Genomic DNA, 27,556 nt, shown 5'->3' with positions numbered 1-27,556 from the left:
AAATGGAATTTTGTCCTTCATTACTAGAGGGATGGAGTTTAAAAACAGCAAGGTTACGTTGCAGCTATATAAGGTGCTGGTGAGGCCACACCTGGAGTGCTGTGTAGTTTTGGTCTCCTTACTTGAGAAAGGATATACTGACACTGGAGGGGGTGCAGAGGAGATTCACTAGGTTGATTCCGGAGTTGAGAGGGTTGGCTTATGAGGAGAGACTGAGTAGACTGGGGCTATATTCATTGGAATTCAGAAGAATGAGGGGAGACGTTATAGAAACATATAAGATTATGAAGGGAATAGATAAGATAGAAGCAGGGAGGTTGTTTCCATTGGCAGGTGAAACTGGAACTAGGGGGCATAGCCTCAAAATAAGGGGAAGCAGATTTAGGACTGAGTTGAGGAGGAACTTCTTCACACAAAGGGTTGTGAATCTGTGGAATTCCCTGCCCAGTGAAGCAGTTGAGGCTACCTCATTGAATGTTTTTAAGGCAAGGATAAATACATTTTTGAACAGTAAAGGAATTGAGGATTATGGTGAGCGGGCGGGTAAGTGGAGCTGAGTCCACAAAAAGATCAGCCATGATCTTATTGAATGGCGGAGCAGGCTCGAGGGGCCAGATGGCCTACTCCTGATCCTAGTTCTTATGTTTGTCCTAAAACAGAGTTACTGCATGTACCACGACACAACACATTGATACTCACACCTAGGTCGTTCTGCTGGGGAGACTGGTCTGTCCCATTGCTCAATTTGTACAGCCAATAGTGTTTTGCCGTGCAGAAGAAGTTCCATGGCAACAGGGAGCCAATCCCCAGGAAGAAGAAAATCATATACACGGCGTTGAACCTGTCGGGAGGAGCCTGGTGGAAGCGACTTCTAATCAACGGCGTGTAGATCAGAGGATCCTCCTCTTCAGTCTGTGAGCTCGGGTCCCTGTGCAAAGAGTCTTGGCTTTCCATCACCGCTGGTGCTGGGACTCTGCCAGTGGAGGTCACCGGGACAACTTCTATTCAGATCTCCTGAGGCTGAAATGCATCAGAAGAGGCCAAAGGGTGGGTTAATAAACTGTTGGAGGACAATGCGAATACAACAGTCAGATATTCACCTGGAGACAGTGCAACCTTTAAACACCAAACTTCATCATTTTTACTGGATTCACTTCCCATTTACGAGTTGGTGGACGCTGAATGAATCTAACTATATTTCTCACACCCGTGCCTGGCCCCAATAACCATTTTCCTACCAGTCATCATAGAATCCCTACAGTGCAGAAGGAGGCCATTCGGTCCATCGAGTCTGCACCGACCACAATCCCACCCAGATCCTATCCCCGTAACCCCACGTATTTACCCTGCTAATCCTCTTGACACCAACGGGCGATTTAGCATGGCCAATCAACCTAACCTTTTGATTTGATTTGATTTATTATCGTCATATGTATTAGTATACAGTGAAAAGTATTGTTCCTTGCAATGCTATAAAGACAAAGCATACCATTCATAGAGAAGGAAGCGTACACAGAGTCAATGGATGGGAGGCTGATTTGCGTGATGGACTGGGCTTGATTTGCGACCCTTTGGAGTTTCTTGCGGTCTTGGGCAGAGCAGGAGCCAAACCAAGCTGTGATACAATCAGAAAGAATGCTTTCTGTCAAGGTTGGTGAGAGTCGTAGTGGACATGCCGAATTTCCTGCACATCTTTGGAGTGTGGGAGGAAACCGGAGCACCCGGAGGAAATCCACACAGACACGGGGAGAACGTGCAAACTCCACAGAGACAGTGACCCAAGGGTGGAATTGAACCCGGGTTCCTGGGACGGCAATGTTAACCACTGTGCCACCCTTCTGGGATATGATAATGTTTGGTCCAATATTTGTGCCAACAATAAACCAGGTGACAGGTGATGAAACCAGGTGTATTAAGGGTTATGGTGCAGTTGAATGAGAATTTAATCTCTTAAGAAACAAATCTTTATCATTTCAGGAGAAGTTTGGTTAAAAATGAGATTTAAACGGGAGAGTTTTAAATCACTAAGAAGGTCATAGCAAGTACACAATACAAACGACCTGATTAACTTTATGAAGAAAATGAATTAATGAAAACTGTGTTCTGAATCATCCAAAGTTAGCAGGCTTGAGGGGCCGAATGGCCTCCTATTTCTTACATACAGTCGCTACAATACAATCTCCTGTTCGGCCAACAATGCTTATTCAACTTTTTCAGCCTCCGAGAGGGTAGCAATGCCTCTTCGAAGGGTTTGACACTGCTATGCAACCAGTTTCTCATTAGAAAGGATGTGAAACAGTTTCCACTCTTTCCTGCTGTTTACTTTCACCTGTCTCAACTCACGGCAGCTCAAACCCAACAGCCTCACCTATTCCAACGCCCCCCTCACCAGCCCCCCCCACCCTCTGTAAACTAAAGCTCACCCAAAACCTGTCTGCCCAGAGCTGAAACTGCACCAATTTCCACTTAACCACTCACTCCCGTGTTCACGGACCTACATGGGCGCCCTTTGCTTTCAAAGTTTACATCTTTGTTTCCAATTCTCCCAGACCTCCCCCTACGTCTGAAACATCCTCCAGTCCCACAGCCAGTCTGTGTTCCTCCAAACCTAACCCCTTGTGCATCCTCCACTTGCTTCAGCTCATCAGTGGCAGCCGTACTTTCAACCGCTCTCATCTTCACATGACACTCTCCTTAAAAAACTGCCTCTTTGATCAAGCTTTCAGTCACCTGATCTCCTTTTCTGAATCAGTGATAGAGTATTTGACAATGTGCCCATGAAACAGTTGCTTACTTCTGACCTGTTACGTCTCCCCAAAAAATAAAAGCTACTTTAATGCACTCTCAAAAGACATTTGCTAAATCCATGCCCCACTATCTATTCTCTGACATGCGTCTGCTTGGTTCAAAGGGCATCATTCCTCCTCTATCTGTTCAAGTCGCGCTGCAGGACTTGACTCGCCAGTGCAGTAACTGTTGTGCATCTAAGTTTTTGCTAGTGCAGTAATTTCATAATGAAATCACACTAGAAGCTGCTAATGCAGCAGTTAAGTTTATTTATTAGTGTCACAAGTTGGCTTACATTAACACTGCAATGAAGTTACTATGAAAATCCTCTCGTCACCACACTCCAGCGCCTGTTCGGGTTACACTGAGGGAGAATTTAGCACGGCCAATGCACCCTAACCAGCGCGTCATTCGGACTGTGGGAGGAAACCGGAGCACCCGGAGGAAACCCACGCAGACACGGGGAGAACGTGCAAACTCCACACAGAGTGACCCAAGCCGGGAATCTAACCCAGGTCCTGTGAGGCGGCAGCGCTAACCACTGTGCCACCGTATATCTACAAACTCACTATACAATTGAAAAATAGGAATGACTCAGACTTAATTAGTAAATTAGAACCATAAATGATTGCATCGAATTTGCAGCACAGTAACAGGCCATTAGACCCTACAACTCTGATATTTATGCTCCACGTGAATTTTATTTTAAGCTTAAAGTTTATTTATTAGTCACAGGTAAGGCTTACATCAACACTGTAATGAAGTTACTGTGAAATTCCCCTAGTCGCCACACCCCGGCGCCTGTTCAGGTCAATGCACCCTAACTATGATGAATATGATGAGTAACTTGTCAAAGCGTCTTCTTGCTGTGAATGGTCAGGTTGGAACCCGTACCCAACAGTCAGAGTCACAATGCTCACTGCTGTCATTTTCTTTGCCAAACTCCTTGGTAACACAGATGAGGGCTAAAGCAATGCATGAATAAAACTCATCTGTAATTTGAATTGTTCCTGTAAATAGCAATAATGAGCCGGCCACCCCTCCGTGTTTGACACTCCTGCCTTTGGATTCAGAAGGTTCAATGGCCACTCCAGGGATGTAACCACAGAATCTAGGCTGCCATGCCCAGGGTGTTACTGAGGGAGTGCTGTACCGTCGGAGGTGTCATCTTTTGTGCAAGATGTTTACACGTTCTCCCCATGTCTGCGTGGGTTACTTCCGGTTTCCTCCCACAGTCCCAATATGTGTAGGTTAGGTGGATTGGCCATGTTAAATTACCCCTTAGTGTCCCAATATGTGTAGGTTAGGTGGATTGGCCATGTTAAATTACCCCTTAGTGTCCCAATATGTGTAGGTTAGGTGGATTGACCATGCTAAATTGCCCCTTAGTGTCCAAAGATGTGCGGGTTAGGTGGATTGGCCATGCTAAATTGCCCCTTAGTGTCCAAAGATGTGCGGGTTAGGTGGATTGGCCATGCTAAATTGCCTCTTAGTGTCCCAAGATGTGTAAGTTAGGTGGATTGGCCATGCTAAATTGCCCCTTAGTGTCCAAAGATGTGCGGGTTAGGTGGATTGGCCATGCTAAATTGCCCCTTAGTGTCCAAAGATGTGCGGGTTAGGTGGATTGGCCATGCTAAATTACCCCTTAGTGTCCAAGGATGTGCAGGTTAGGTGGATTGACCATGCTAAATTGCCCCTTAGTGTCCAAAGATGTGCGGGTTAGGTGGATTGGCCATGCTAAATTGCCTCTTAGTGTCCCAAGATGTGTAAGTTAGGTGGATTGGCCATGCTAAATTACCCCTTAGTGTCCCAGAACGTGCAGGTTTGGGGGATTGGTCATGCGTTCTGTTGGAGAGTGGGTTCAGACTCAATGGGCTGAATGGCCTCCTTCTGCACTGTAAGGATTCTATGTTAAACTGAAGTCCCGACTGCCCTCTTGGGTGGATGTAAAATATTCCATGACCCCATTTTGTGTCATATTGAGAAATTCTGCTGGTGTCCGGCCCGTTATTTAAAGAACTAATGGCATCGCCAAAAATTTCTTCCTGGATCTTTGAAACCTTCCTGAGGTCATGAAAGGTTGCAAATAAAGGCAAGTTCTTGCCTTAGCCTTGAAATTAAAACAAGTGACATTTTCATAGCGCCTTTAAAGGTACAGTCCAGTGGAGTTACAAGACTTGAAGTGAAAGATCTGCCATGCCAAGATCATAGAATCATAGAATCTCTACAGTGCAGAAAGAGGCCATTCTGCCCATTGAGTCTGCTCCGACAGCAATCCTACCCTGGCCCCATCCCCGTAACCCCATATATTCACCTCGCTAATCCCTCTAACCTTTGCATCCCGGGACAGTAAGGGGCAATTTAGCATGGCCAATCCACCTAACCCGCACATCTTTGGAGTGTGGGAGGAAACCGGAGCACCCGGAGGAAACCCACACAGACACGAGGTGAACGTGCAAACTCCACACAGACAGTGACCCAAGCCAGGAATCGAACCCAGGTCCCTGGCGCTGTGAGGCAGCAGTGCTAACTACTGTGCCACCGTGCCGCCCATAAATGTAACCAAAAAAAAAACTATCCATGCTTTTACAGAACCTTCTGCACCAAATGCCCCAAAACATTTAAGTGCTCAAGGGCAATTAGGGCAACAAATGTTGGCCTGGCCAGTGACACCCACATCCCATGAAAGAATTAAGAAAATGATAAAGAGGTAGCTTTTCAAGAAGACTTAACAAGTTAGGGAGAAAGTTCAGGAAGAGAATTCTAAAGTTGATGGGTGTGGCAATTACCTCACTCAAGTCTGAGTCGAACCTTAGAGTTACTGTGAAGTGCTCAGACTCGTAATGTGGCCAGATTCCTCCGGTAATCTGGGATATAGACAATGCTCAGTCAGCCCATCTCTGAGAAGGCTTACAGAAGGTAAGGAAAGACTACAGTAACAGGCAAACAAGAGAAGAATTTCTTCTGCCTCTCCTGCCCCAATTCTAGGTATTAAAATATAATTGTTCATTTTTGGTAAGTTTCCAATATTGGATGGGCTTCTTGCAAAAATATCAATACTGGTAAAAATCTCAATAACAAACGCACTGAACCACAACACAAAGTGGGCATCCAGATAGCTGCAACTTCAAAACAGTTAAATTCTCAGAATCTTACAGTGCTGAGGCAACCCACCCAGCCTGCGCTAGCTCTCCGAAAGAGCTATCCAATCAAGTCTCATCCCCATCAAGTCCTTTTCTTTTTACTATAGAATCCCTACAGTGCAGAAGGAGGCCATGTGGCCCATCGAGCCTGCACCGACTCATCAACAGAGCTGCTTATCCAAGCCCTCTCCCTGTAACCCCATGGATTTACCTGGTAATTCCTCTAACCTACACATCGTAGGACACTAAATTACTGTGGCCAATCCACCTAACCTGCGCATTTATAGAATCACAGAATCCTACAGTGCAGAAGGAGGCCATTCGGCCCATCGAGTCTGCACCGACCAGAATCCCACCCAGGCCCTATCCTCATAACCTCATGCATTTACCCTAGCTTGTCTCCCTGACACTAAGGGGCAATTTAGCACGGCCAATCCACCTAACCCGCACATCTTTGGAGTGTTGGAGGAAACCGGAGCACCCGGAGGAAACCCACGCAGACACGGGAAGAACGTGCAAACTCCACACAGACAGTGACCCAAGGCCAGAATCGAACCCGGGTCCCTGGCGCTGTGAGGTAGCAGCGCTAACCGCTGTGCCACCGTGCCGTCCTGCACATTTACCTTCTTTTTTTTTGACAAAAGCATAACAAATGCAAATTAAAAATGTACAAATATCTGTTAAGGTTGCATTTTGATTAAAACAAAACTCATATTCTAGTTTAATGCCATCAACAAAAGCTGTAGTCAGGCTGGACAAACTGCACTTCACACTGGCGTTCATTAGAAAATGAAGTGTGGTTAGAATGTGGAGAGGAACAAGGTGGAGAAAAATGTGTAACCACGACCTCAGAGGACAGACACAACGTTGCAGATTTGAGTGTGGATGCAGTCAATGCCACACACCCAAACTCATTCAGAACCAGTGCCAGTATTACAGTAACAAGTCTATGTATCCAGTTATATAATTCATGTAATGTAGTAATATCCATCCATATCCCAGTGACATACAGAAGCCTCCCGCCCTCTGCCCCTACTGGGACTTAAGAGTCATAGAGGTATACAGCACAGAAACAGGCCCTTCGGCCCAACTTGTCCGTGCCGACCAGGTTTCCTGAACTGAACTAGTCCCATTTGCCTGCGTTTGGCCCATATCCCTCTAATCCTTTCCCATCCCTGTATTTGTCCAAATATCTTGTAAATGTTGTAATTGTACCCGCCTCTACCACCTCCTCATTCTGCGTGAAGAAGTTGCCCCTCACGTCCCTTTTAAACCTTCCCCCTCTCACCTTAAACCTATGCCCTCTAGTTTTGGACTCCCCTACCCTGTGGTTTGAGTTATAAGGAGAGGCTGGATAGACTGGGACTTTTTTCTCTGGAGCGTAGGGGGCTGAGGGGTGATCTTATAGAGATCTATAAAATAATGAAGGGCACAGATCAGTTAGATAGTCAACATCTTTTCCCAAAGGTAGGGGAGTCTAAAACTAGAGGGCACAGGTTTAAGGTGAGAGGGGAGAGATACAAAAGGGTCCAAAGGGGCAATTTCTTCATACAGAGGGTGGTGAGTGTCTGGAACGAGCTGCCAGAGGCAGTAGTAGAGGCGGGTACAATTTTGTCTTTTAAAAACCCAAGTGAGACACAGATATCCCCCAGATACATCCCCCATACCCCCCAGATACCCTCTTTGTACTTGGTTACCCTCTTGAAGGTTTACAGTCAGACACACAGACCCATGTATGTTCGTAGGCAGACGCGCGCATGTATGTTCGTAGGCAGACGCGCGCATGTATGTTCGTAGGCAGACACGCGCATGTATGTTCGTAGGCAGACACGCGCATGTATGTTCGTAGGCAGACGCGCGCATGTATGTTCGCAGACGCGCGCATGTATGTTCGTAGGCAGACGCGCGCATGTATGTTCGCAGACGCACACATGTATGTTCGCAGACGCGCGCATGTATGTTCGCAGACGTGCGCATGTATGTTCGCAGACGTGCGCATGTATGTTCGCAGACGCGTGCATGTGTGTTCGCAGACGTGCGCATGTATGTTCGTAGGCAGACACGCGCATGTATGTTCGTAGGCAGACACGCGCATGTATGTTCGTAGGCAGACGCGCGCATGTATGTTCGCAGACGCGCGCATGTATGTTCGTAGGCAGACGTGCGCATGTATGTTCGCAGACGCACACATGTATGTTCGCAGACGCGCGCATGTATGTTCGCAGACGTGCGCATGTATGTTCGCAGACGTGCGCATGTATGTTCGCAGACACGTGCATGTGTGTTCGCAGACGTGCGCATGTGTGTTCAGACACATGTATGTTCACACACACATGTCTGTTCACAGGCAGACACATGTTCAGGCACACACATGTATGTTCACAGACATGATGTGGAGATGCCGGCGTTGGACTGGGGTAAACACAGTAAGAGTTTAAAAACACCAGGTTAAAGTCCAACAGGTTTATTTGGTAGCTAGTGCCATTTGCTACCAAATAAACCTGTTGGACTTTAACCTGGTGTTGTTAAACTCTTGCTGTGTTCACAGACACACAGACATGGAGCTGGCCCGGAACAGGAGCTGGAAGAGGTTCCGGGGCCGGAGCTCCGCCACTCACCCGTGTCGCTGTGGCGGAGCTCCGCCCTGGGGCTCCTGGTCCATCGCCGCCTCCGGGACAGAGACCGGGACCGGGAGGGGAACCGGGAGCCGCTCCGCCGCTCGGCCCGTCCACACCCTGCTCGCCACCTCCCTGCGGCCAATCAGCGCGCTGCACTCCGGATGTGGGCGGGCCCCCAGCTCCAATCAGGCCGGATGGAGATCCCCCAGGATCACTCACCCTGCACTGATTGGATCACTCCCCCTGCACTGACTGGATCACTCACCCAGCACTGATTGGATCACTCTCCCTGCACTGACTGGATCACTCATCCAGGATTGACTGGATCACTCACCCAGAACTGACTGGATCACTCTCCCTGAACAGACTGGATCACTCACCCAGCACTGACTGGATCACTCACCCAGCACTGACCGGATCACCCTCCCTGCACTGATTGGATCACTCACCCAGCACTGATTGGATCACTCACCCAGCACTGACTGGATCACTCACCCAGCACTGATTGGATCACTCTCCCTGCACTGACTGGATCACTCATCCAGGATTGACTGGATCACTCTCCCTGAACAGACTGGATCACTCACCCAGCACTGACTGGATCACTCACCCAGCACTGACCGGATCACCCTCCCTGCACTGATTGGATCACTCACCCAGCACTGATTGGATCACTCACCCAGCACTGACTGGATCACTCACCCAGCACTGACTGGATCACCCTCCCTGCACTGATTGGATCACTATCCTGGCACTGATTGGACCACTCACCCAGCACTGATTGGATCACTCACCCAGCACTGACTGGATCACTCACCCAGCACTGACCGGATCACCCTCCCTGCACTGATTGGATCACTCACCCAGCACTGATTGGATCACTCACCCAGCACTGACTGGATCACTCACCCAGCACTGACTGGATCACCCTCCCTGCACTGATTGGATCACTATCCTGGCACTGATTGGACCACTCACCCAGCACTGACTGGATCACTCACCCAGCACTGAGCGGATCACCCTCCCTGCACTGATTGGATCACTCTCCTGGCACTGATTGGATCACTCACCCAGCACTGACTGGATCACTCACCCAGCACTGACCGGATCACCCTCCCTGCACTGATTGGATCACTCTCCTGGCACTGACTGGATTATTCACCCAGCACTGATTGGATCACTCACCCAGCACTGACCAGATCACCCTCCCTGCACTGATTGGATCACTCTCCTGGCACTGATTGGATCACTCACCCAGCACTGACTGGATCATTCACCCAGCACTGACTGGATCACTCACCCAGCACTGACCGGATCACCCTCCCTGCACTGATTGGGTCACTCTCCTGGCACTGACTGGATCACCCTCCTTGCACTGACTGGATTATTCACCCAGCACTGACTGGATCACTGTACCAGTATTGACTAGATCACTCTCATTCTCCCAGCATTGACTGGGTCACTCACCCAGCATTGACTGGATCACCTTCCCCACATTGACTGGATCACACTCCCCACATTGATTGGATCACTCTCCCAGCATTGACTGGATCACTCTCATTCTCCCGGCATTGCCCTGCTGTCTGTCTGTCTGCCAAACCCCAACCAAATATGCCACAAATACTCCAGAAACCAGCATGAAAGGTCTCCAAACCCTCACCCTCTGTTATTTAACATTTCCCTTGCACAGATTTAAGATCATTCCAGTGCTGTCTGAGGTCCCGTTTTAACAATGTTGGGGCAGCGGCACAACTCCTGCAATTATGACCCTACTAGACCGATGGATTTCCAAAGGCAGCTGCAGTGTGGATTATTCACAGCCCAAGTATAATTCTGGTTATTCTGCCGGTTGTGAGTCCTTCTTCACTTTGATTTTCAGTGACATGTTGGCATGGTGGGACTCTGGACACTTGACTGACAATATGCCGGATCTCACTGGTGTTCTCTTCCAGGTTTAAAGTTTATTTATTAGTGTCACAAGTAGGCTTACATTAACACCGCAATGAAGTTACTGTGAAAATCTCCTAGTCGCCACACTCCGGCGCCTGTTCGGGTACACTGAGGGAGAATTTAGCACGGCCAATGCACCCTAACCAGCACGTCTTTCGGACTGTGGGAGGAAACCGGAGCACCCGGAGGAAACCCACGCAGACATGGGGAGAACGTGCAGACTCTGCATCATAGAATCATAGAAACCCTACAGCGCAGAAGGAGGCCATTCGGCCCATCGAGTCTGCACCGACCACAATCCCACCCAGGCCCTACCCCCACATATTTACCCGCTAATCCCGCTAACCTACGCATCTCAGGACTCTAAGGGGCAATTTTTTTTTTAACCTGGCCAATCAACCTAACCCACACATCTTTGGACTGTGGGAGGAAACCGGAGCACCCGGAGGAAACCCACGCAGACACGAGGAGAATGTGCAAACTCCACACAGACAGTAACCCGAGCCGGGAATCGAACCCGGGACACCTGGAGCTGTGAAGCAGCAGTGCTAACCACTGTGCTACCGTGCCGCTCAGGATTAACTCCTAACTTGACGGTGCCTCACCTTTGGAATCATGTGCAAACCCTTCCGTGGCCCCAGCCCCACAGCTCCTTGACATCTCTGCCCTCTTTGAATTCTGCCCTCTTGCAGACACATTCTCTATTTTAACCTCTCTTCCCTTGGTAGCCCACCTTCGTCCTCCCTCAATTGTTCTCGCCCCTCTACCACTGTCTCCTTCTTTAAGTCATTCCTTTAAATCCATCTCTCTGACCAAGAGTTTGGTATCCTACTGTGGATTGGTGTTTTAACAAGAACGTTATTCCTTTCTCAAAGTTACTGAGCCAATGTGCAGAGTGGACGGAGCAAACCCTTAACCCATCTTCTTGCTTGCTCCGAAAACCAACTCAAATTCAAGTAGTACTCCAAGTACTCCCAGTACTCCAAGTTCGTCAGACCCCACTTGTGCTCAGTTCTGGTCGCCTCACTATTGGAAGGATGTGGAAAAGATTGAAAGGGTGCAGAGGAGATTTACAAGGCTGTTGCCTGGATTGAGTGGCATGCCTTATGAGGATAGGCTGAGGGAGCTCGGTCTTTTCTCCTTGGAGAGACGAAGGATGAGAGGAGACCTAATAGAGGTGTATAAGATGTTGAGAGGCATAGATCGGGTGGACTCTCAGAGGCTTTTTCCCAGGGTGGAAATGTCTGCTACGAGAGGACACAGGTTTAGGGTGCTGGGGGGTAGGTACAGGGGAGATGCTAGGGGTAAGTTTTTCACACAGAGGGTGGTGGGCGAGTGGAATCGGCTGCCGTCAGTGGTGGTGGAGGCGAACTCAATAGGACCTTTTAAGAGACTCCTGGATGAGTACATGGAGCTTAATAGGATGGAGGGTTATAGGTAGGCCTAGAAGGTAGGGATGTGTTCGGCACAACTTGTGGGCCGGAGGGCCTGTTTGTGCTGTAGTTTTTCTATGTTTCTATGTTTCTAATTCAGTTTATGTTCCTCGCGAAAGGGACATACATGATCTGAGCTGATCAGAGCAACTTGATCTCTCATAACAAAGGCAAAATACTGCAGACGCTGGAATCTGAAACAAACCTCACGCTTGATCGTAGCCAAAAGGCTAAGAAGAGATTGGTATTTCCTTTCGCAAAAGTGTACTTTATTTGTAAACTAGCTGAAAGAACATTACGAAGAGTTCAAAATGGCCATCACACACAGTGCAACAACATTCTGGTTCTCTACGTACATCATGTTGCACTGTGAGGTGGTTCAGTACAATCAAAGAAACATGACAGGCATCTCAAAACGGTCAGTTCAGATGGTGCAAAGGTATTTAAGTTGTTGACATCGATCAAGTTGCATTCTGAGATGTGTCAATACAATTGTGATGTGTAATATTCACTGTGTACCTTCGATGTGAGTCCTACAGGCAGGTGGGGGGAGGGTGGGGTGGGGGGAGAGGGGGGGTTCTACACAATTCCTCTCCCCTCACTTCACTGCGGCCGAAAGGCCTTACACATTTGATTATGGCTGCACCAAGTTTGAGAGCGCCCTTCAGCACATTGTCCTGGACGTAGGAATGTGCCAGTCTATCACACACGGTCGAGGACAATTCTTTTCACTGGAAGATCGTTCCTGGGAACAGCCCGTAGAGCATAGAGTCCTGTGTCACAGGTCGGAATAAACTTTGACAAATGCCACTGCATCTCTCTCCAGACCTTCTTTGCAAACGCACATTCCACAAGGAAATTTGAGAGCAGCGTGCAGTGTATAAAGGATCTGATGGGGAGAGGCCTTCTCACCACCAGCCAAGCCAGGTCTCGGTGCTTGTTTGAAAGTTCTGGTGATGAGGCATTCTGCCAGATGACTCTGACAATCTGCTCAGGGATCCATCCGACAAGATCCAACATCTCCTTTTCCCTCAGGATCTTGAGGATATTACGTGCTTGATGGACCCGTGGTCAAAGGTTTGTTTTCTGCATGCATTTTTCAATGAGGGACAGGTGGTACGGCATGGTCCACCTACTTAGAGTGTTTCGTGACAATGTGGCCAGACCCATCCTTCCCAACACCGGGAATCTCAGTATGTAGAGACACTTGGTGTTTGCATAACAAGGATCTATCCACAGCTTGATGCAGCCGCACACTAAGAGGGGCCGTCAGGATGAGTGCGATGTTGGGTACGTTTTTTTCCCCCTTATTGAGTGGTTTGTACCTCATGTCCCTTTGAACACTGTCCATTTTCAACCTCCAGATGAAGTGGGAAGTGTCTCCGGTGATTGTCACAGCGCAGGAGTAGGGAATGGGTCAGACGTGCGCCATGTACAGTAACGCCTGAGAATGCCTTACACCCAATGACCAGATTCCTACCCGTGGTGGAGAGGGAGCATTTTTGGTTCATTATACCTATTTGCCACTATCAGTTTCTAATACGCGCCCTGGTCCCTCAGGACCACATTCCCAGCATTATCAGGCTGACTGGCCTGACGGTGAAAGGGACAAGGGATTGGTCAGCCCAGTTCCCAAAGAACATGGCCCCGCTCTTGCCACGATTTACCTTGGCACCCGAAGCCAGTTCAGACTGTTCACAGATGTTGATCAGTCTATGCACTGACACTGGATCCGAGCAGGAGATGGTGACATGGTCCATATACAGGGAGGCTTTGACCTGAGTGCCTCCACTGCCTGGGATTGTCACTCCTCTTATGCCAGAATCCTTCTTGATGGAAACAGTAAAGGGTTTGATACAACACATGGCACAGTGGTTGGCACTGCTGCCTCACAGCGCCAGGGGCCTGGGTTCAATTCCGGCCTTGGGTGACTGTCTGTGTGGAGTCTGCACATTCTCCTCGTGTCTGCGTGGGTTTCCTTCGGGTGCTCCGGTTTCCTCCCACAGTCCAAAGATGTGCAGGTTAGGTGGAATTGGCCACGATAAATTGGCCCTTGGTGCCCAAAAATATGGAGGTTAGGTGGATTAACCATGGTAAATGCATGACGTTACGGGATAGGGGATAGGTGGGTGGGTGCTCTTCCGGAGAGTCGGTGCAACCTCAATGGGCCGAATGGCCTCTTTCTGTACTGCAGGGATTCTATGATTCTGTGAATACACAAGCAGGATGGGGGAGAGAGGGCAGCCCTATCTCACTCCAGATTTCATTGAAAAGCTTTCTGATTCCCACCCTTTGATTGTAACCGCACTAGAATTATAGAATCATAGAATCCGTACAATGCAGAAGGAGGCCATTCGGCCCATTGAACCTGCACCGACAACAATCCCACCCAGGCCCTATCCCCGTAACCCCACATATTTACCCTGCTAAACCCCCTGACACTAGGGTCAATTTAGCACGGCCAATCCACCTGACCCGCACACCTTTGGACTGTGGGAGGAAACTGGAGCACCCGGAGGAAACCCACGCAGACACGGGGAGAACGTGCAGACTCTGCACAGACAGTGACCCAAGCTGGGAATCGATCCCAGGCCTCTGGCGCTGTGAGGCAGCAGTGCTAACCACTGTGCCACCGTGCCGCCCACTACTGATGTCTGTGCAGAGCAGTTGGATCCAATTGCAGATTCCCTCCCCAGTTCCATTTTGGAGATCCACTATGTAGGTGTGCGATATTCTGTCAAAGGCCTTCTCCTGGTTCAGATTGGTGAGGCAGGTGTCCGCACCCCTGTCCTGCACCGAGGTGACCGTATCCCTGAGTAGCGCGAGGTTGTCAGGGACCTTCCTGCCGGGTACAGAGCAGAATGGTCAGGATGGATCAGCAACTCCAGAGCAGACCTGTCCCGCTTGGCGATGGCCTTGGATAGAATCGAATAGTCCACATTCAGCAGTGAAATTGGGTCACAAATTTCTAATACCCTCATAGAGATTGGTGCTAATTATTGTCCATTAGGTTTGTGGGAAGTGCCTTGAGTTGGTTTACTGCACTTAAAGTGCTCTGTGTGGGCGCTATCACATTTATTTCCCCACACTGTACAAACTCCAGACCATTAATTCAGAAAGGTACAGTCCAAATATAAAGCACAAGCCACAGTCGGCAAGCTCATGGGGATAGGGAGCTCTGACAGAACGATTAATTAACATTTGTTCTGCTTTGCATCGCACAGCGCAATTTGCATGTTCCCACGATAAACAAACATGCCTGTTACCACTTGGCAGCTGCAGGAAGATAATTAGATAATTTATTTGATGGATTGACTTAGCAAATTACTGGTGCAGGTGGGAGGTGGTATACCCTCACTGTTCATTGATAAAATACAACGTGGATGTTTGAGCATTCTCCACGATAGCAGGTTCTCCATGCTTCATGCATCGCCTCTGCTATTCTGCTGTCACCTTTACACCTCCTCTGGAACCACTTTTGTCTTTTGATCCACCCCAAGCTCTCTGCCTTCACTGTTTTCTTTGCCCCACCGTTTGGCAACTGTGCCTTCAGCTGCCTGGGCCTTAACTTCTTGAACCGCTTGCCTAAAGCACTCGGTCCCGCTTCCCTCCTTTCAGGCAACCCTTAAAACCCTCCTAATTTAACCAAATGTTTGGATCGTCTGTCCTACTTTATCTGGCTCACTTTGATTAGCATTCCTATGGCGCACCTTAGGGTGGCACACTGGTTAGCACTGCTGCCTCACAGTGCCAGGGACCTGGGTTCGATTCCCAGCTTGGGTCACCATCGGTGCGGGGTCTGCACGTTCTCTCCGTGTCTGCGTGGGTTTCCTCCGGGTGCTCCGGTTTCCTCCCATAGTCCGAAAGACGTGCTGGTTAGGTGAATTGGCCATGCTAAATTCTCCCTCGGTGTACCTGAACAGGTGCCGGAGTGTGGTGACTAGGGGATTTTCACGGTAACTTCATTGCGGTGTTAATGTAAGCCTACTTGTGACTAATAAATAAATTTTAACTTTAATAAAGACATTTCCCTAACAGGGGTAAATAGAGGTCACCTTTTATGTGAGTACGTGCATTATTGAGGAGTTCAAGGCCCTCAACAAATCTTCCACCCATAACTTAATAACATTGAGGTCTTTCTCAATATTGAACTGTTAGGCAAGTCTTCATGCTTATACATTTAACGACTATTGTTGTTAAGGGCAGACTATTATTCAGCTGGAAGCATTGCCTTCCAGTCAACAAATCTGCCAGGACTTCTATAACACAACAACATTCAATACATCTTCAATAATACATGAAGGAACAAGCAAAGACAAGACTATCCTTGGTTCTTTCACTCTAAAATTGAGGTTGTACATGAATGTGTACTTGCCAGTGTGTAGGTCAATAAACCAATATCAGCAATATTCAGGCATCAAGCAGAATACTGTCACAGCAGATTGAGTCTACATTCTCAACACTTTTAACTTTAAAGCAATGTAACCTTTTTGATAAAGCTGTTGTGGCCGACACAAAGTCAATAGAATTCAATCGAGGCAAAGGGGAAGGGGAGGGAGTGATCCCTGTAAATCTTTAGATTGAAATTATCATTGCAAATAGTCAACAGCAAAAATCGTTTCATCATATTTACAATGTCACAAACACACATGAGGACACTTTCCCGGGAATTGCTCTCATTGTTATGTACGACATCCTAAAACTCCAAATGGATGCCACGGTGGCACAGTGGTTAGTACTACTGCCTCACGGCTCCAGGGACCTGGGTTCGATTCCCGGCTCAGGTCACTGTCCGTGTGGCATTTGCATGCACTCCCCGTGTCTGCATGGGCTTTCTCCAGGTGCTCCGGTTTCCTCCCACATGTGCGGGTTAGGTGCATTGGCCATGCTAAATTGCCACTTGGTGTCCCGGGATATGTAGGTTCGAGGGATTAGCAGGGTAAATATGTGAGGTTACAGGGATAGGGCCTGGGTGGGATTGTTGTTGGTGCAGACTCGACGGGCCGAATGGCCTCCTTCGGCACTGTAGGGTTTCCATGATTTCTAACTGGTTTCTTAATGTGCCTCAGGAAAGGGATTCCACCAATCCTTTCTAATCTGGCCAATACGTGACACCAACCACACATCGCATGGTCGGATCTCAATAATCTGGCAAGTCAATCCATGGGTCGTGTGCCGCCGCCATTCTTATCTCTGGGGTGAGGAGGGGGGGGGGGGCGATTGTGTCCCCAATCCAGATACCTGATCACATTTCCCCAACTGATACCCCCATCAGTGCAACGCTGGGGGAGTGCGGCACTGTCAGTAGTGCCGTCTTTTAGGTGGGATGACAAACCCAGGCAACATCTGTTCCCTTGAGTGGATCATCATCCCTCGACCAGCTTCATACAGAAACAGATTATCTGGTCATTTAATCACATTGTACTCTGTGGGAGCTTGCTGTGCACAAATTGGCTGCTGTCTTTCCTACAGTGCAACTGAGACACTTCTCTCTGTATCTGGAAAGCAGCCAGCATAATCACGGACCTCGCGCACCCCGGACATTCTCTCTTCCCCCTTCTTCTGTCAGGAAAAGGATACAGAAGTCTGAGGTCACGTATCAACCGACTCAAGAACAGCTTCTTCCCTGCTGCCATCGGACTTTTGAATGGACCTACCTCGCGTTAAGTTGATCTTTCTCTACACCCTAGCTATGACTGTAACACTACATTCTGCACTCTCTCCTTTCCTTCTCTATGAACGGTGTGCTTTGGCTGCATAACATGCAAGAAACAATACTTTTCATTGTATGTTAATACATGTGACAATAATAAATCAAATCAGATCAGGTAAAATGATTGTGCCGTGCTGTGCTGTACCGTACCAATCTTGAGGATTTGTTCTGTCACTTACAAAATGGGGAAAAATCTTCAAAATATTTTTTTTAAAAGATCTGTCTGTGTCAACATTATGATGTGGAGATGCAGGCATTGGACTGGGGTAAACACAGTAAGAGTTTTAACAACACCAGGTTAAAGTCCAACAGATTTATTTGGTAGCAAATGTCTCAACATTGAACAGACTGAACAACCCAGCCTCTATAGCTCTCTGTGGTAAAGAATTCCACAGATTCACTATCCTAGCTGTGACTGTAACACTACATTCTGCACTCTCTCCTTTCCTTCTCTATGAACGGTATGCTTTGTCTATATAGCGCGCAAGAAACAATACTTTTCACTGTATCCTAATACATGTGACAATAATAAATCAAATCAAATCAAAACAAACTGGCCTTCAAAAGTATTTCATTGTCTGCAAAGTACCTCCGGAGGTGCTGAGATTGTGAAAGATGCTGGAGAAGAAACAAATCTGTTCTTGGCCAGTGATTGTAAATGCTGACCAGTCAGGAGCCCTGTGTCACAAGTAGCCATCGCCCGTGTCCTTGAGCAGGTTTGTGAAACTCAGCAAACTCTCTCTTCCTCCTCGCGATAGAAATGCAAAGCACTCAATTAAATTGCAAATAGCAGCCTTGCGGTAAACCAAACCAATGCAAGACGTCAGAAACTCCCAGCCCACTTGTGATGTGGACCAAAGGTTTCGACCCTTCACCTGATGCTTAATATCGATGATATTGGTAAAAAGATTTCGACAGCAAAACAGAAAATCCAGAACAATTCCTCATGACAAATACTGAGACAACACATGCAACAAAAAAAAACCACAGGAAATGACGAAGACAGAAATTTCACCGCAGGCAGAAACTCAAACCCTGACAGAAACTCAAAATCTACTCACCCCCCCAACACTTCCATGTACAAACACTAGAAGTTCTTAACCAGCAGATATCAGCCCGAATTTCACTCGTACCTTTCTCTTACAATCTTTGTTTTAGATGATATCCTTGGCCCACTAAGATAATGTGGAGATGCCGGCGTTGGACTGGGGTAAACACAGTAAGACGTTTAACAACACCAGGTTAAAGTCCAACAGGTTTATTTGGTAGCAAAAGCCACACAAGCTTTCGAAGCTCTAAGCCCCTTCTTCAGGTGAGTGGGAATTCTGTTCACAAACAGAGCTTATAAAGACACAGACTCAATTTACATGAATAATGGTTGGAATGCGAATACTTACAACTAATCAAGTCTTTAAGAAACAAAACAATGGGAGTGGAGAGAGCATCAAGACAGGCTAAAAAGATGTGTATTGTCTCCAGACAAGACAGCCAGTGAAACTCTGCAGGTCCACGCAACTGTGGGAGTTACAAATAGTGTGACATGAACCCCATATCCCGGTTGAGGCCGTCCGCGTGTGTGCGGAACTTGGCTATCAGTTTCTGCTCAGCGGCTCTGCGCGACACACGACAGCGCAGAGCCGCTGAGCAGAAACTGATAGCCAAGTTCTGCACACACGCGGACGGCCTCAACCGGGATATGGGGTTCATGTCACACTATTTGTAACTCCCACAGTTGCGTGGACCTGCAGAGTTTCACTGGCTGTCTTGTCTGGAGACAATACACATCTTTTTAGCCTGTCTTGATGCTCTCTCCACTCCCATTGTTTTGTTTCTTAAAGACTTGATTAGTTGTAAGTATTCGCATTCCAACCATTATTCATGTAAATTGAGTCTGTGTCTTTATAAGCTCTGTTTGTGAACAGAATTCCCACTCACCTGAAGAAGGGGCTTAGAGCTTCGAAAGCTTGTGTGGCTTTTGCTACCAAATAAACCTGTTGGACTTTAACCTGGTGTTGTTAAACTTCCCACTAAGATAAGACAGCGCTGTCACCCATGACATATGGGCAGCACATTGACCACCTGAGGAACGTGGGTTCAACAACCTGTCCTGGTCCCCCCATGCCGACACTATAGTTAATAAAACCCACCAACGCCTCTACTTTCTCAGGAGACTAAGGAAATTTGGCATGTCAGCTACGAATCTCACCAACTTTCACAGATTCACCATAGAAAGCATTCTTTCTGGTTGTATCACAGCTTGGTATGGCTCCTGCTCTGCCCAAGACCGCAAGGAACTACAAAAGGCTGTGAATGTAGCCCAATCCATCGCGCAAACCAGCCTCCCATCCATTGACTCTGTCTACACTTCCCACTGCCTCAGCAAAGCAGCCAGCATAATTAAGGACCCCACGCACCCCGGACATTCTCTCTTCCACCTTCTTCCATTGGGAAAAATATACAGAAGTCTGAGGTCACATACCAACCAACTCAAGAACAGCTTTTTCCCTGCTGCTGTCAGACTTTTGAATGGGCTTGCCTTGCATTAAGTTGATCTTTCTCTACACCCTAGCTATGACTGTAACACGACATTCTGCACCCTCTCGTTTCCTTCGCTATGAATGGTATGTTTTGCCTGTATAGCGTGCAAGAAACAATACTTTTCACTGTATGTTAATACATGTGTCAATAATAAATCAATTCAAATCAAATCAAAGCCCACTCTAGATACTTGAAAGCATGATCCAGACTGACACTGCCAGTGCGGTACTGGGGGAGTGCTGCACTGTTGGAGGTGTTACTTTTTGGATATTAATTGGGGCTTGATCTGTTCCCTGAAGCAAAGGGTAAAAGATTCCGTTTCATTATTTCAAAGAAAGAAGTCTCACAACACCAGGTTAAAATCTAACAGGTTTATATGGAATCACGTACTTTCGGAGCGCTGCTCCTTCATCAGGCGAGTGAGTCCTGATGAAGGAGAGGCGCTCCGAAAGCTTCTGATTCCAAGTAAACCTGTTGGATTTTAACCTGGTGTTGTGAGACTTCTTACTGTGCCTACCCCATTCCAACTCATATTTGAAAGAAGACTAAGGGAGGTATTTCCCGTGTCCTGGACAAATTTATTGCTCAGGGAACATTACAAATCAGATTATCTAGCCATTAACACCTTGTATTTGTTGGAGTATGCGGTGATTGAATGTTGAGTGATGACACTTAAGAATTTCCTAATTGGCTGTAAAGCATTTGGGATATCCTGAGGATGTAAAAGGCGTTATTTAAATGACAACCTTTCTGTTAACATTTGTACTTGGAAAGAACGGCATTGCATCTGTCAGAAGTATCGCAAAACACTTCCCCGCTCGCCAACCAACCAGAATGTGCTTGAATCCAGGAGACCAGCTTGAGTCAATTAACTAAATCACAAGAGGCCTTGAAAAGCAACCCTCACATATTCTTTCACAGGATGTGGGTGTCGCTGGCAAGGATAGCCTTTGTTGCCCAATCCTAAGGGAGGCGATGGCCTAGTGGTTTTATCGCTAGACTATTAATCCAGAAACTCAGCCAGTGTTCTGGGGACCCTGGGTTCAAATCCCGCCACGGCAGATGGTGGAATTTGAATTCAAATTTTAAAAATCTGGAATTAAGAATCCACTGATGACCATGAAACCATTGTTGGAAAAACCCATCTGGTTCACGAATGTCCTTCAGGGAAGGAAATCTGCCGTCCTTACCCGGTCTGGCCATCATGCGACTCCAGAGCCACAGCAATGTGGTTGATTCTCAACTGCCCTCTGAACTGGCCGACCACTCGATTCAAGAGCAATTAGGGATGGGCAGTAAATGCTGGTCCAGCCGGCGATGTGCGGTGCCCCACCAATGAATTTAAAAAATTGCCCCCGCCCCCGAAAGGGAGAGTCTGAGTTAGGAATATAACTCAGTGGGCACCATAACTCACCCGGAGGAAACCTTGTGAAAGTAGCAGGTTCGAGTGAAAGCAAAGTGAGAGAAGCAGGCATGCAATTTCTTTTATTGCTGAACGGGGGGGGATAATACCCTGAAATACGTGTGGGGTTACAGGGAGCGGGCCTGGGTGGGTGCAGGCTTGATGGGCCGAATGGCCTCTTTCTGCAGTGTAGGGATTCTATTCTATGAGTTAAGTTTATTTAAGGTTCAAGTTTATTTATTATTGTCACAGTTCGGCTTGCATTAACACTGCAATGAAGTTACTGTGAAAATCTCCTAGTCGCCACACTCCGGCGCCTGTTCGGGTACACTGAGGGAGAATTTAACACGGCCAATGCACCCTAACCAGCACATCTTTTGGAGTGTGGGAGGAAACCGGAGCACCCGGAGGAAACCCACGCAGACATGGGGAGAACTTGCAGACTCCGCACAGACAGTCACCCGAGGCCAGAATCGAACCCGGGTCCTTGGCACTGTGAGGCAGCAGTGCTAACCACTGTGCCACCGTGCTTGCCCACTTGCCACCTGAAAGAGGTGCCAAAATGGAGGCTTCACTGAATTGGCACTGCTTACAGAACTGGCCGACCACTGACTGCATCCACCTCATCCGCAGGAGAGCCTGGAGGTGTCTGGGAGACTACCTGGACTCCGACTGTGCGACACTGGTCATTTTAAATGACGTTTGTACATTTTTCTAATCGGGTTGTGGGTGGTGAATGAACATTGTTGTTCCTTGGGAATAAGATACACACACCTCATTTACATTGATAGGCATCCAAAGCCTTAAAACAGAGGACTGGAAATCATTGGAAATGGAAAAGATTGTGTGTTTATTTAAGCAGACATTTCAGTTAGAACTACCGGTGAGGCTACAGTGAGAATTTATTTGATTTTGATTTGATTTATTATTGTCACATGTATGAGTATACAGTGAAAAGTATTGTTTCTTGTGCACTATACAGACAAAGCATACCGTTCATAGAGAAGGAAAGGAGAGAGTGCAGAATGTAGTGTTACAGTCATAGCTAGGGTGTAGAGAAAGATCAACTTAGTGCGAGGTAGGTCCATTCAAAAGTCTGACGGCAGCAGGGAAGCAGCTGTTCTTGAGTCGGTTGGTACGTGACCTCAGACTTTTGTATCTTTTTCCCGACGAAAGAAAGTGGAAGAGAGAATGTCCGGGGTGGGTGGGGTCCTTAATTATGCTGGCTGCGGGAAGTGTAGACAGACTCAATGGATGGGAGGCTGGCTTGTGTGATGGATTGGGCTACATTCACAATTTATTGAATGTTAATGTCAACATCTGCTCACAACGCCTTGTAGCCAACACAAGGGGCTGCTTCTGTACTAACTGAAGCCTCAGTGTAACTCAGCCACAGATCAAATGACCTGAGATGAATTGATTAATCTTTCTTCCCTCTCTGCCTATCTCTCACATTTCACTAGACCCCAGCACGTGAGAGCTATGAGCACAGACGTTCACCAAGGTCTTGCACAATTGGTGCATTGGAACACTGGCAACTGAATAACACAACAAAAATTGGTGACAAGACAGAATGCACGCACAGAATTTTCCATAGCGGTTTTCCGTTGTCAGGGTATACAGGTTGCTGAAAATCTCTGGATCCAATTTCACCTCAGGAACTTAGCCACAGCACCCAGCTCACCAGCTAATCCGTATCTGACCATGTCCCCCTCCATCCCAGGAGTGTTAATCATAGAATCACACAGCGCTGAAAAGGTTCTTTGGCCCATCAAGTCTGCCCGACATGTGAGAAACTCCTGAACTCCCACCTAATCCCATTTACCAGCACTTGGCCCATGGCCCTGAATGTTATGACGTGCCAAGTGCTCATCCAGGTACTTATTAAAGGATGTGAGGCATCCCGCCTCCACCACCCTCCCAGGCAGCCCACTCCAGACCCTCACCACCCTCTGGGTAAAAAAGGTTTTCCTCACATCCCCCCTAAACCTCTTGCCCCTCACCTTGAACCTATGCCCCCTCATGACTGACCCTTCAACTAAGGGGAACACCTGTTCCTTATCCACTCTGTCCATGTCTCTCATAATCTTGAACATCTCAATCAGGTCGCCCCTCAGCCTTCTCTGCTCCAATGAAAACAACCCAAGTCTATTCAACTTCTCTTCACAACTTAAATGTTCCATCCCAGGCAGCATCCTGGTGAATCTCCTCTGCAACCCCTCCAGTGTAATCACATCTTCCTATATTGTGGCGACCAGAACTGCACACAGTGCTCCAGCTGTGGCCTCACCAAAGTTCTACACAACTCCAACATGACTTCCCTGCTTTAATAATATATGGCTCAAAAATAATTTCCCCACCACTGACATGAGACTCACTGGTCTGTAGTTCCCTAGCCTATCTCTACACCCCTTCTTAAATAGTGGAACCATGTTAGTTGTTCTCCAGTCCTCTGGCACCTCCCCATGGCCAGAGAGGAATTAAAAATTTTGGTCATAATCCCTGAAAACTCCTTCATAGCCTCCCACAGCACCCTGAGACACAATTCATCCAGACCTGGAAGTTTTTCCACTTTTAAGGCTGCCAGCACCCTCAATACATTGTCCTTCCCGATGCCAATTTCCTCAAGAACCTCACAGTCTCTCTCCCTGAATTTCATACCTTCATCCTCATTCTCTTGGGTGAAGGCGGATGTTCAACCCCTACGGATGTCCTCTGGTTCCATCCATAGATTGCCCCCTTGGCCCCTAATGGGCCCTACTCTTTCCCTGGTTATCCTCTTCCCATTGATAAACTTATAGAATATTTGGGATTTTCCCTACTTTTACCAGCCAGAGCTTTCTCATATCCCCTCTTTGCTTTCCTAATTGCTTTCCTAAGCTCCACCCTTGTACTTTCTGTACTCCACTAATGTCTCCGCTTGTACCTGCCAAAAGCCACTCATTTCCTTCTCATTGTATCCTGAATATCTCTGGTCATCCATGGCTCCATGGGCTTGTTACCCCTTCCTGCCACCTTAGATAAAACATGTCAGGCCTGTACCCTCCTCATTTTCCTTTTCAAGGCCGCCTACTCCGCCTTCTGTAGATTTCCACAATAGTAGCTGTTTCCAGTCTACCTTGGCCAGATTCTGCCTTATTTTACTAAAGTCCATTCTCCCCCAATCCAAAACCTTTTTTTATTTGCAACTTGTCTATTTCTTTGTCCATAACAAGCTTAAATTGTACCGTTTTGTGATCGCTATCACTAAAATGCTCCCCCACCACTACCTCAACCATCTGTCGAGTTTCAGAGAACAAAGAACAAAGAAAATTACAGCACAGGAACAGGCCCTTCGGCCCTCCAAACCTGCATCGACCATGCTACCTGACTTAACTAAAACCTCCTACCCTTCTGGGGACCATATCCCTCTATTCCCATCCTATTCATGTATTTGTCAAGACGCCCCTTAAAAGTCACTATCGTATCCGCTTCCACTACCTCCCCCGGCAACGAGTTCCAGGCATCCACCACCCTCTGTAAAAAATCTGCCTCGTACATCTCCTTTAAACCTTGCCCCTCGCACCTTAAAACTGTGCCCCCAAGTAATTGACTCTTTCACCCTGGGAAAAAGCTTCGGACTATCCACTCTGCCCATGCCTCTCATGATCTTGTAGACTTCTATCAGGTCTCCCCTCAACCTCCATTTGACAATGTGATGTAATGATGGAAAAAGATGGCGATTGTAGCTGGGTGAGAATCCCATGCTTAAGGTCATGATGTGAAAAAATTACCAGATGGATTTAAGAGCCCAATTCATTCCCAATGCCAGCCTTTGCTCCATAACCCTGCAAATCCGTGCTCTTGGAGAACATGTCCAATTGCCTTTTGAAGGTTCTTGTGGGAGCTGATTCCTTTATCCTTTCAGAGGCTGTGTTGCAGATCTTATGATCCTAGGCCAGATCCCCAGGGTTGTTGGTAAGATCAGGTTAGGGAACCAATAACGCTAAAAGTTGACAATGTCTGAGATTAGGGGTAGGACGGTGGCACAGTGGGTTCGCACTGCTGCCTCACAGCGCCAGGGGCCCAGGTTCAATTCTGGCCTCGGGTCACTGTCTGTGTGGAAGTTTGCACATTCTCCCCATGTCTGCGTGGGTTTCCTCCGGGTGCTCCAGTTTCCTCCCACTGTCCAAAGGTGTGCGGGTTAGGTTGATTGGCCATGCTCAATTGACCCTAGTGTCATTGGGATTAGCCCGGTAAATATGTGGGGTTACAAGAATAGGGCCTCGGTGGGATTGTGGTCAGTGCAGGCTCAATGGGCCGAATGGCCTCCTTCTGCACTGTAGGGATTGTATGATTCAAGACACATGCTTAGTGAATAAAGACACAAGATTCTACAGGTTTTAAACGGTCAGAAAGATCAAATAATTTACAATTTATATCTTATATTCGAATATTCAGGGTAAGGATAAGGCACAGGGGAATTAACAAGCCAACTATGGTCAAACACACCACACTGCATACTAAATAGCAGATGTGACCAAGACGGAATCCGTGGATTTCTTAATTAACCTACCCAGGCATCAGGAACACTCCCTCAAATCATATAATCCCTACAGTACAGAAGGAGGCCATTTGGCCCATCGAGTCTGCACCGACCACAATCCCATCCAGGCCCTATTACCGTAACCCCACATATTTACCCTGCTAATCCCCCTGACACTAATGGACAATTTAGCATGGCCAATCAACCCAACCCACACATCTTTGGACTGCAACACTCCCAAACTCTTCGTAACTCTGTCTCCCTCTCATGAGGGATTCCAATCTCACCTTGTAATTCTCTCCAAATTTTGGTGGCATCAACGATGGCCCACCTCGTCGGCTTTCAACCCCTCTCCAGCGATTCCGTTTCCGTGTGCACACTCGAGCACCGACTCACAAAGCACAATTTCAGATCGCAGGTTACACCGAGCAGGAGAGTACTGCTCCACAGGGGTTCCAATGCTCCCGGACAGGCCTCAGCAACGAGCCACCAACCCTCTACTGCCGTCTCAGATCCTCAGCGCTTCCTCTGTTTGATTTTCTTCAGCTCTCTTCACTCTGGACCTGCGGTTCTTTTCCTATCTCCTTTTTCTCTGCTCCTCTCTTTTTAACTGAAACGGGAGCTCTTCCTGTCCTTATACTCCATCTGGGACTCTCCCTGTGGGATTTCTCCCTGTACCCTGCCTGGTTCTCAAAGGTGTCCACTCTGGGTCACCCAGGGCGCTGTAAAAATGCTGAACTGTGCAAGCGCAGCCGGATCCCAGTCTACGCATGCACAAAGCCCTCTGAAGACAGCTGGGAGTTCCTGATCTCTGCTCTCAACATTCAGGTCAGTTTGAGACTTTCAGAACAAGTAGAAAACAATTCTCATTTCCTCATTTGTAATTTTGCCAATTATTTTGTATCGGTGACCTCCAGTTACTGACATCCTCGCTGGAGAAAATAACACAAAGGTTTATCCAATCACTGTGACCTGTTGGTTTTAAGATTGCACATCTCCTGTGATTCGAAACAAAGCGAACAAAATTCCACATTTTAGCAGCTGTATTAACACTGCATTTAATTTCCTGTCATCTTGTTCGCCTCGCATTCCTTCCACAATACTCGGCCTATTCAGAGTTTAATTACTGTTGTTTTGTGTGGCATTATCTCGGGCTTACTGATACCAAATTCCAGCTGGGATTTTTTTACTCCATTCCCTCATTTTATCAATTTCCCTTTTCAGCTGCTTTCCAAAGATAATTAATTGTCCGTCCTGTGGGGCGATACGAAATAAGCAGTACAATTCTGTAGCGGGTATGGGAGCGGGAGTGGTGGGGGGGTGGGGGGGTGGGGGGGTGGGGGGGTAGGTGGGGGGGTGGGGGGGTGGGGGGGGGGTGGGTGGGGGAGTGGGTGGGGTGGGTGGGGGGGTGGGGGGATAGGTGAGGGGTGGGGGGGTGGGGGGGTAG

The 27,556-nt window shown here is 47.7% G+C and overlaps 1 protein-coding gene across 2 annotated transcripts in view; it reads right to left on the bottom strand.

Moving 5' to 3' along the window:
• The window catches only part of slc29a3 (solute carrier family 29 member 3), a 42,805-nt gene extending 15,865 nt beyond the window's left edge, over nt 1–26,940 (bottom strand). Inside the window, exons 1-2 of one of the 2 annotated variants that reach the window (XM_078199374.1) lie at nt 26,397–26,940; nt 700–1,020 (exon numbers count right to left, since the gene is read on the bottom strand). In XM_078199374.1, coding sequence (XP_078055500.1) covers nt 700–954 — 255 coding nt within the window. In that variant the 5' untranslated portion in view covers nt 955–1,020; nt 26,397–26,940. Of the gene's footprint in view, nt 1–699; nt 1,021–8,548; nt 8,714–26,396 lie in introns of those variants that run through there. The other variant, XM_078199373.1, reaches the window with a different exon arrangement.
• Between the last annotated feature and the right edge of the window lie 616 nt (nt 26,941–27,556).

Source organism: Mustelus asterias, chromosome 28, assembly GCF_964213995.1.
Source record: "Mustelus asterias chromosome 28, sMusAst1.hap1.1, whole genome shotgun sequence".
Lineage (NCBI taxonomy): Eukaryota > Metazoa > Chordata > Chondrichthyes > Carcharhiniformes > Triakidae > Mustelus > Mustelus asterias.
The sequence above is the reverse complement of the archived record's forward strand: the minus strand, read 5'-3'. Positions and strand labels throughout refer to the sequence as shown.